Below are 11880 nucleotides of genomic sequence, written 5' to 3' on the forward strand. Positions count from 1 at the left end.
TATTTCCCCTACTCATTGAAGAGGGAGGTGAACCTAGTCATTTTCTTTATCAATAGTCCTGGCATTACTCTTATTTATTAAGAATTTTTAAAATATCTAAAAGATAAGAACTATTTTTATTCTAAAATAACCATAATATTTCACATTCTTCTGGTTGTCTCCTAAATGTCTTTCTTCAGTAACAGGTTCCATTTCTCTAATTAATTAATTAATTAATTAATTAATATTGTGTGCTTGTTTGTATCAGGAACCAAAGTCCCATATTGCATTTTGTTAGTTGTCTGTTCAGTCTTTTAAAATCTGAAACAGTTTCTCTTCCTTGTTATTTATTTGTTTATTTGTTTAAGAAACCACATTTTCCTATTTGCATCTCTGTGGTATGAATAAATTTAACATGTCCATCTAATCCCTGTATTTCCTGTAGACTGGTTATTAGATGTAGAGCCTTCTATACTAATAATAGAGGAATATGCAAATTGTCTGGGACGCTATCACGTAATGATCAATCAGGACAGGGACGGGACCATGGCAGAGAGCTCTCAGCACGCCTGCGCCAGGGGTCCGAAGGCCGTGGAAAGCCTATAGGCAGTTAGGGGAATCAGGCCAGCAGGGAAGAGCAGTTAGGCAGTTAGGGGGATCAGGTCAGCAGGGGAGAGCAGTTAGGGGCATCAGGCAGGCAGGCAGGTGAGTGGTTAGGAACCAGTGGTTCCAGATTGCGAGAGGGATCCCAGATTGGAGAGGGTACAGGTCGGGCTGAGGGGACCCTCCCCCCTCCATGCATGAATTTTGTGCACCAGACCTCTAGTAATACTATAAAGATGACTTTGTAGGTGATGCTGTGCACTTTCTACTGCATCACATCAGGAGAAACTTATGTCTGCTTATCTCTCTTTTAATGATGCTAAGACTGATCAATCTGTTCAGGTGTTGTCAGTCTGATTCATCTATTTCATAATTCATCATTAGAATTTTAACTTAATATACCTCTGAGCTGTTGATGATAGAACCATGTTTCATTGAAGGTTATAAAATATTAATCTTGTAATTCTAATGATTCTTCTGCATTTATTAGCTAAAATTCTTTTATCAAAGACTTTGGCTCATCAACTATTTGGTTACCCTGAGATGAGATGAATTTTTAATTATTTTCCTGTATTTACCAGTTTTCACATAATGAGTTGATTTTGTAGTATGTCCAATGAGTTTCTTTTTTGTTGTTGATGATATCATTATAAATTTGCAAGTTTTAACATTTTTGATGTGTTTCAATCCATTTCAGTCATTATTCTCTTTAATGTTAAATGGCTTTGGCATTGGCTCCTGTGTTCTTTTGAGATGAACTTAGTAGCTTGCTTGTATTTCTGATAAGATGCCCTAGGCACCTCTTATATATTTTCTGTTCCAGAGTTGGAATCAGCCATTCTTCCAAGAAGGCCTTGATCCTTTTGGAGGGAAATGTTACTTAGAGACCATGATCCAGGTTCTAGAGTGCTCATTGTTACTGGTTTGATCATTACTTCTAGATGAAATATATTTGTTTTTGACATAAAAATATGTCATGAGTGTAAACTGAAGTTTCAATTTCAAATTTAAGATTACAGAGTTTTACTCTTGGTTTTTTATTTGAAACATTTTTCTTTTACAAGAAAATTTTGGTTCCCGAAGACATTAATGGTGCTATATATATATCTACCCTAAAATATAGTTTCAATAATAAATCAATATTATTCTAATATGTTACTGAATTCTGTTTTAGATTTTTAATTTTTTAATATAAACAAATCTATATAACTTCATATCCGTCCCTTTATTAGATAAAAGGTATCATACTATACACACTGTTTTACATCTTACATTTTTTATTATACAACATATCCTGGAGATCACTCCATAGATCTTCCCTATTCGTTTCACAGCTGTATAGTATTCCACTTTGTGAATTTACCATAGTTTATTCAGCCTATCCCATATTGATAGATAGTTGGCTGTTCTAATCTTTTGCTGTTACCATTAGTGCTGTGTATAGTAATTGCCTTGTGTGTATGTTATTTCATGGTTTTGTTTGTTTATCTCTGGGATAGGATTTTAAAAGTAAAATTGCTGGGTCAAGGAATTTACATGTATATAACTTTGCTATCTCGTGTTATGGTGATAATAGTTTGATAGGGATTGGAGTTGAGGAGCAGATAATCTCTCTATATAAAAGCCTAAGTGATCGTTTAACCGTTCAACTGGTAGCTATGACATGCACTGACCACTAGGGGGAAGATGCTCAACGCACAGGTATGGAAGCATGGAACAGACTGATGAATCTCAGAGGAAAGGGGGGAGGGGGAGGGTAGGAAGAGATTAACCAGAGATCTTATATGCATACTAGAGGCTCAGTGCATGGATTTGTGCACCACTGGGGTCCCTTGGCCTGGCCTGCAGGGATCGGGCTGAAACTGGAAGTATGACATCCCGCAAGGGGTCCTGGATTGCGAGAGGGCACAGGCCAGGCTGAGGGACCCCACTGGTGCACAAATCAGTGCACTGGGCCTCTAATAAAAATATAATATGCCTTATAGGTAGAAGTACTTCAAAGAAATACTTATAAGATGTTTGACTTTATTTTCCTATCTTTTTACTATACTCTTTCATTCTTCCTTAATACTGTAATTGTCACATTATACTGTATTTATAAAGATGATATCATTTTGAGGGGAATTTGAAGTAATACTAATTACAATTAAACTCTTTTTCTCTATTTTTCAGATGTTACTATAATATCTTACCGATTCTGGCCAGAGATTAGATAAGTTTAACTTGCCCAACATTTTTTCCTAATTTTTGGCAAATCGTCCCCAACTTCAGGATTTTTGGCTGATATTACCAACTGTTAAAATTCTTGCAAACTTTATTCTGTTACAAACATAACAATTTTGACTATCAAAGGCAAATCTCTTTTTGTTAGTTGGTGCTTAACTTTCTTATATATTATCTCTGTGTTTTTACATATGGAAATATTTTCTCCCCCTCTGCGCAGCTTGGTTTTTTCACTATGCACTAACACTTCATACTCTACTTTTGAAATTGTTGTATCTCTTATTTTAGAACTTAAATTTTTTAAAATATTTTTTATTGATTTCAGAGAGAAAGGGAGAGACAGAAACATCAATAATGAAACAATCATTGATCAGCTGACTCCTGCACTCCCCCTACTGGGGATTGAGCCTGCAACCCAGGCCTGTGCCCTTGACCAGAATCGAACCTGGGACCCTTCAGTTTGCAGGCCGACACTCCATCCACTGAGCCAAACTGGCTAGGGATAGAACTTAAATTTTAAAGTAAAATATAACCCTAAAAAGATATAATCATACTGTTTGGGGCAGAAATTATACAGGGTGGGGCAAAAGTAGGTTTATAGTTGTAAGAACACAAAACACAGAGTTTATTCTTGTACTATTATTATTTATTAATTATTGTATTATTTTCCATACAAACAATTGTAAACCTACTTCTGCCCCAACCTGTATACTTTCTTTCCAACTCCTATTTGCCACACTCCTTTGATTATGTTATAGCATTTTCACCTTATTGCCCCATTGCTACATCATTCAGATTGGCTTGCATGTTAGGAATCTCTATATATCTTTTTCTATTTATGTCTAAGAAGTTTTTTATGTCTATAATATTGTTGGTTGATTTTATACCCAAACATGTCATCTTATCCTAGTTACTATTGAATTCTTCTTTTTTATATGATTGGACAATCATGAGAGCATTGAATTTTTTGTTTTTCAAAATCTTGCTAGCTTACCTAATAAAAGTTTGATGTATTTTAATGTTGTTTGTTGGTATTTCATTTTTTCTTGTTTAGGTCCGTAACGTTCTTAATGATGCAGTGGATTTACTGGAATTCCGTGATAGAGTCATTAAAGCATCTTTGAACTATGCCCACTTAGTTGTTTCAACGTCTCTTCAATGTTATGTGTTCTCGTAAGCATCTTGCATTTCTTAAAAATCCAGTTTTGTCTGTGATGAGGGATTTATTTTTAATCTTTCACATCAAGTTCCTATCCTGAACTTAATCCCAAACAAGAGTGAGAAAAAGTGAGCCGAGAGCAGTGGAAATAGATCTAGTGAAGCTTGTGAATCAAAGGTTAATACTCACTTTTAAAATACTTCTCTGAAACAGTGTTTGTTCTTACTTTTCCTCACAGTTCTAAGGAATTTAGTATAATTTGATTTCAAAGCAGAAAAGACTAGGAACAGCTGATAAATGATGCAAAAATGAACTTCCTAACCATCGGAATAGGGGACAACTAGCAGCCTGCCAACAGAGTGAAATATATTCATTCATTAAGGACACAAGGAGCTATTTAGGCTTAACATCATAGCCTGTGGTAATCACGTTCATATTGATGATCCAAAGTTATCCAGAAATAATGAAAGCAAATATTATTCGGTATACTTTGTATTAGAAAGCAGGGAATGATTCCACACATCCAAGACTTTCACCTAAACATACTTGGTATTTAAAACAGTAGCTCAGTATGTGCTAATAAATGTTGAACAACTAACTTTTTGCCTTGATTTGCATTGTCTGCTGATTTCTATGGTGTAAATACTTCTACTATGGCCAATTTCAAGCTATCAATGTGTAGTGTTTGAAAGCAGAATTGAGAAGAAGTACCTTATAACATTATATGGTTATAGTCTAATCATTTAATATAAAATCGAGGATAGAGATTATATGTCTTATTCAACATTTACATGCCCAGTTACCTACTAGCACAGTGTCCAACATATAGTAGGTACTAAATAAATAAGAAAGTATTTTTTAGTAAATAAATGGATTGAAAAATAGTGTTGTCTTGGTGTCCTCATGCCCAGTAATACATAATGCAAACTAATACATTTGCTAATTTAATTAACCATTGTTACAACTGTGTATTAATATTTCTCACTCACTATGTATAAATTTGCTACAAGTGAGAATCTGCAACTTCATATAATAGCCAAGTCTGGAGTAATGCAATGAGAGAAGTAAAGGAGAGCATTAAGAAACAAGCAGCTCAATTGTACATGAAAATGTTTTTCTTTCATAAAGAGAAAGAGCAACAGGAAGAATTTGAGAAAAGTCAAGAGAGAGATACCAAGTTAAACAGTTGAGATATGGGGAAGGTAATATAGAGTGTGAGAAAATATCAATCATTCAATGAACATAAGTATTTGAATAATTAGTTTTCATGGGGTTGAGGAAATAGAGAATATTTCTTCAGTTTAGGATTTTTTTGTCTCAAGTAGGTAAGATTTGATGGCTCTTTATAGTGGCAAGGATATAATGTTTGAATCTGTAGGATTAGTATCATTAGGTGTTACTTGTATTAGAGAGTTGCTTTTTAAAATAATTACTAACAGTTCAGTAGGTTCTTTTTTTGTTGTTGTTGTTTTTGGTCACTCCAGTAACTATCTTTTACTAGTTAATATGTGGCAAAATATAAAATTGCTTCTCTTTTGTTTTCTGATTTACCATGACTCCCATCTCTTGTTGTCAAGACATTTATTAAGGTACAGAATATTTACTAAAGTGAAATACCAGGGAGCAGTAGTGGGAATGAGTAGGACTGACACCTATGATCACCAAAACATATTTCATTAAATTAAAAACACCTGATAATATTTTATGTAATCACTATTACTTATTGGGCACTATTATATTTTTTATGTTCATGACTTAATATACTCTGTGTGTTGGATATTATTATTATTACTAGAAGCCCAGTGCACAAAATTCATACAAGAGTAGGCCTTCCTTCCCCAGTTGCTGGCACCAGCTTCCCTCAGGCACCCTGGACCCGGGCTTCCCTCTGGCTGCTGGCAGGCAGCCGGGACCTGGGCTTCCCTTGCAGCCCCAGTTTCTTCCAGAAAGACATCTGGTCTAATTAGCATATTATGCTTTTATTATTATAGATTATTCCCATTTTATGAGATGAAGAAACTAAAGGACACAGAGTAATTAAATAACTGGCCCTAGGTCCACTTACTTAACTTTTTTTTACTGAAGGAAGAGCTGGGATTTTAATCCAAGTTTTTAATAACTGTTGGTCCTTTTTTACTAATAAAATATAGTTTTTAAAACTAACTTGCAAGCAATATACAGTTTATATGAGAAGTTCTGGAAAAGAAAAAAGTTCTGCAAAAAGAAAAATATATATAAGCAACTCTATGTTAAATATTCATCTGATTTCACCAATAATTGTATAGAATATACTCATTCAACATTACAGTTTGGGGAGTTTATATTTCCATGACATGTAATTTTTTGAATGGATATTTTTTAAAAACTTACATAATCATTGTTCTTATTAGTTCTCTTGACAAAGAACGAAGGTTAATTCTAATAACTTCATGAATGAAACATGCCGTATTTTTTTCTAAAATACAAAAGCACGTCTTTATTATATATGCAACCCCCAGATCTATTCATTGTTTTGCTTTATACATGCATTTAATTATTGAAATATGGGTATCAGACTCCGCATTAGCCAAGATTAATTTGTGTGTTTACTCACTTCAACTTTTCCTTTCCCCCATCTTCTGGATCTGAATATGAAATTTGAAACATTGCTTCCATGAAAGTAATTGAGAGAGATTCAGAATATATGAGAGTAATGAAACATTTTAAACTGTGAAGCAACCGATTACGTGGAGATAGGTTTTACAGGCTCTAAATGTTCTGTCCGCTCATCCCTATCATTGAATCATATTACACTATAAAAACCAAAGGAGTTATTTGTTCACTTATGTATCCATTTATTTAATAAGCATTTATATAATATTTTACAGTTTACAGAATGCTTCACAAACATCTGTTTGGGAGACCTGTATGAGAAATAAATCATGTTTATCATGTTGTTGTTGTGTATTATGTTTGTTCAGTATCTGCTATATAATAGGCAGTTAGCTAAATACCTGGGTAAGTTGTCATTATCTTTATTTTACATATAAGGTAACTGGTGCTTAGAGGATTAAGCTTCTTAAATTCATATGGCTGACAGGTGGTGAAACCAGATTTCTAATCCTGATCCGTTTAGGCAAAAACCCATCCCCTTTACACTATGCCACGCTGCTACTGTTTTTCAGATGAGAAACATTAGACGAGTTGCCCGAATCACAGAGCTAATAGACTTTACTTGGACTTACACTTAGGATTCCTCAATTCATTTATTGTGATTCCTACAATAAACTTTTATTAAATGCTTCCTGTGTGCTAGGTTTAGGGACAGAGTCTCTGTGTTCTGTTGAGGGATACAAAAATTAAGTGAATAATTTCAGAACAGCGTGCCAACTGCTGTATAGAAATATATACGAAGTTACTGTGAAACTAAAAACACTTAAAATGAATACCTATCTCCTTATTACAAAGTATTTCGTATCTTTAATGTTAATAAATTTCTATTTTATTTGTCTTTCAGTACAAAGAACTGGAATACACCACTTATATTTGATCTCAAAGAAGGAACTGTTAGTTTAATTCTGCAAGCAGAAAGGTAATTTATCATCTTTGACTACTGAATTTTGGGTTAAAATATTTCAAATCACAGCAAAACACTCGTTAAAGCATGCCATTTAAGAATGTGACATTAGCCGAAGCTGGTTTGGCTCAGTGGATAGAGCGTCGGCCTGCAGACTGAAGGGTCCTGAGTTCGATTCTGGTCAAGGGCATGTGCCTGGGTTGCGGGCACATTGCCAGTGGGAGATGTGCAGGAGGCAGCTGATCGATGTTTCTCTCTCATTGATGTTTCTAACTCTCTGTCTCTCTCCCTTCCTCTCTGTAAAAAAAAAAAAAAACAAAAGTTTTTTTAAAAAAAAAAAAACAAAAGTTTTTTTAAAAAAAAAAAAAAAATCAATAAAATATATTTAAAAAAAAAGAAATCAAAGCTTTTTTAAAAAAAAGAATGTGACATTAGTCATTAGGTATCAATCTGTTTCTACTACTTGTTTTGTAAAAAGAGAATAAGGTCTGAGATCAGTGGTTCTGAAACTTTTTGGTCTTCGAATTTGCTTACATTCATAAAATGATATGGAGGGTTATATGAGGGTTATAGATATTACCATTTACTATAGTATTAGAAATTAAAATTGAGATTTAAAAGTTATTAATTTTAAATGATGAGAATAAACTCGGAAGTAAATATCAGATTAATGACATGAGAAAATGAGAGTGAAATGGGCAAATTACTATGAAATAGTTTTGACCTCAAGGTCCCTCTGTTTTCTCTTCTGTTTTTATTTTTTAAGTATATTTTTATTAATTTCCGAGAGGAAGGGAGAGTGAGAGAGAGATAGAAACATCAATGATGAGAGATCAATCATTAATCAGCTGCCTCCTGCATGCCCCCCACTGGGGATCAAGCCTGCAACCCAGGCTTGTGCCCTTAACTGGAATTGAACCCGGGACCCTTCAATCCGCAGGCGGAGACTTTATCCACTGAGCCAAACCGGCTAGGGCTCTGTGTTTGTTTTTAAATATTGGTTGAAACTCATTAATTTTATAAGCCACTACTTGGCTGTGACCTGAAGTTTAAAAAATGATATCCTCTGCCAACACTCTCAGTGTATATAGGACAAAGAAACTCCAGACCAAATAACTGGAGTAACGATAGAATAGCTATTACTCAGGAATCTACTTATCCATGAAAACTATCAATCTTTCAAGTACATTGATACCCTGCTGAATCACAAGTCAAACTTAGAAAACCACAACCCAATAAAACCTGGAATAAAGTATGAAGATGTAATAGACAATTACTAAAATAGCTAGCTATGAAAATATTTGCACAAAACCTTGTATTTTATTCCCTTTACTCACTACCTAAGCAGCTCCCAATAGTGTTTATCATCAGGTTTTCTAGCCCACAGCATTTTATAAATAGCAAACCAGAGGGGAGTGGTGCTGGCGGGCTGTTAGAAGCTGGCACGGTGACAGAAGGAAAAGTGACTGGCTGGCAAGGGAGCACAGAGGAAACGTAAAGCACAGACCTGTGGGGCTGAGCGGCATCATCGTTTTGATGCACCAACAGATTCTCATGAGTCAAAGCTATTAGTTAACTAGTTACTGAGGAGTATGATCATCATATTGATGACCTTGATTGATCAAGAAAATAATTGTCGTATCATCTGTTTAATGAAATTGAATATATGATATATTTAGTTAAATCATAAATTTTAAAAATAAAAATACATCTTTGCCACTTAAAAGGTAAGATGTTGTCCAAAAAACATTTCTGACATTTTTTTATTCAAACAATTCCAAATAAATTTACTTATACATTATTTATAAATATGTAATTTTTAAATATTCTCTTAAGGCATATATCAGTGGAGTCAATTATTAGGTAATTAAAGAATTGCTGGTCTTATTTGTACATTTAGATTTGTTTGCTCCTTAAAACTGTTTACTCACAAGGAGATGAAAAGAAGAGAAAATACTTTTATTTATTTTTTTGTTTATTTATTTAAATCTTTACCCGAGGATATGAGGGTTTTTTAATTGGTTTTGAGAGAGAGAGAGAGAGAGAGAGAGAGAGAGAGAGAGAGAGAGAGAGAAACATCGGTGTGATAAACATTGATCAGTTGCCTCTGGTAAGTGCCCCAACCAACTGGGGATTCAACCCACAACCTTTTAGTGTACTGGACAGTGCTCCAGCCAACTCAGCCAACCTGGCCAGGGCGAGAAAATGCTTTTAGTTCTGAGACTAAGAAAGAATATATACTAATACCATAGGTCACTCTGTCAACATTAGCAAATATGCACTAATGTGTAAAAAAACCTTTAATTAAATAAAGTACACACTAATCAAGTATTAATTTAATTAAAGTATATATATTTGGGCTTTATTATATACTAACTTTTAATTGTTTTTGTGTTTATTTCCTATTTGTTTCCATAGCAAGAAAGAATAATTAACAATTCCCAAGTCAAGAAATAGTTCTGAATCAAGGATATTAAAACCTTGAACATAAGATTTTAAAAATAATGTGTTCAGTATTGAAGAAATAGACCCTCCAATATAGCAGTAGTAGGAGTGTAAATCAATGCAACCTTTCAAAGGGCCGTTTAACAATATATATTAAAATTTTAACAGTATAAGACCTTTGATCCAATAATTGCATTTCTAGAAGTTGTAGTAAGGAAATCAGTAAGTTAGATGTACAGGGATGTGTATAGACTAGACATTCTTTAAAACAGTAAATAATTTGAAATAAAAGTCCATTAGGAATGAGTTAACTAAGTAAAGTTATGGTATATCCATACTTTATTTGCTATAAGTTATCTTTCTGGAGATATGATTGCAAGAGATCTCTTCATTTCTCCGTATTGTTTGAATTGGGGTGTGTTATGGTGTTTGGTTTTTTTGCAGTGTTTATATCAAGGAAAAAAATAGCAGCCATAAAATATTTACATTTTGACTTAATAAAAAATTAACTACACAGAACCCTTATACCTTGAACATAATTATCAACACAGCAAATGAACGCTAGTCCCTGCTATTTAAAAATGTGTTCTTTTAGATATGAATAAATTTACCAATGGTCATCATACTATTTTAAAGTCAAAGCATTTAATTTTAATAAATGCTGGCCCTAATGTTAATTTTTTAAATTATGTTTTTATTGATTTTTAAAGAGAGGGGAAGGGAGAGGGATAGAGAGATAGAAATATCAATGAGAGAGGAACATCATTGATTGACTGCGTGCTGCATGCACCCCTACTGGGGATTGAGCCTGCAAGCCAGACATGTGCCCTGCCCGGGAATCGAACCAGCAATCTCCTGGTTTCTGGATCAACGCTCAACCACCGAGCAACACCGGCCAGGCCCTAATGTTAATTTTTGAGTCATTTCTACTGTTTTGGACTTTAACCGATATTTAATCTTTGTCTTTAACATAATCATTAATTGTGAAATCTGTTTAATTGTGAAATCTGCGTTGATGCTGTTTCATGATACAACTAGCATCAGGCATTAAAATCACTGAATGTAAATTGTGAAATTTCTTATTGCCTTTGTATAGAGATGCTTCTTTTTTAAAAAAATATATTTTATTGATTTTTTACAGAGAAGAAGGGAGAGAGATAGAGAGTTAGAAACATCGATGAGAGAGAAACATCAATCAGCTGCCTCCTGCACATCTCCTACTGGGGATGTGCCCGCAACCCAGGTACATGCCCTTGACCGGAATCGAACCTGGGACCTTTCAGTCCGCAGGCCGATGCTCTATCCACTGAGCCAAACTGGTTTCGGCGAGATGCTTCTTTAGGAAAGGAAAGGAATTGCAAGTATAATGTAAAAGGGGTCAAAATTTTAGTACATAGGGTAGTGTTTATGGGTATTTTCATTTCTCCCACTTCCATTAAAAAACAAGAACCTGGCCAAAACCGGTTTGGCTCAGGGGATAGAGCGTCGGCCTGCGGACTGAAGGGTCCCGGGTTCGATTCCGGTCAAGGGCATGTACCTGGGTTGCGGGCGCGTCCCCAGTGGGGGATGTGCAGGAGGCAGCTGATCGATGTTTCTCTCTCATCGATGTTTCTAGCTCTCTATCTCTCTCCCTTCCTCTCTGTGGAAAATCAATAAAATATATTTAAAAAACAAAAACAAAAAAAAAACAAGAACCTGGAAACAAAACAACCAGTGTTGACTTTGCAGGTTGTTTGTATATTTCATTTTGTTTATACCTATGTACTTATTTTAATTGTAAGGTTTAGGTTTTTCCAAAGGATAAACTATTGTCTAATATAAAAATACGAGAGGCCCGGTGCATGAAATTCATGCATGGGGAGGCATATCCCTCAGCCCGGCCTGCACCCTCTTGCAATCCGGGACATCCCTGTCA

General features: G+C 34.6%; 1 protein-coding gene across 2 annotated transcripts in view; it reads left to right on the forward strand.

Moving 5' to 3' along the window:
- The window catches only part of IFT80 (intraflagellar transport 80), a 106227-nt gene that overhangs the window by 69403 nt on the left and 24944 nt on the right, over positions 1-11880 (forward strand). For both annotated transcript variants that reach the window (XM_006753815.2, XM_015565500.1), the window contains exons 10-11: positions 3860-3978; positions 7461-7535. In XM_006753815.2, the coding sequence (XP_006753878.1) occupies positions 3860-3978; positions 7461-7535 (194 nt within the window). The remainder of the gene's footprint in view (positions 1-3859; positions 3979-7460; positions 7536-11880) is intronic.

The sequence above is a fragment of the Myotis davidii genome, unplaced genomic scaffold (assembly GCF_000327345.1).
Source record: "Myotis davidii unplaced genomic scaffold, ASM32734v1 scaffold570, whole genome shotgun sequence".
NCBI lineage: Eukaryota > Metazoa > Chordata > Mammalia > Chiroptera > Vespertilionidae > Myotis > Myotis davidii.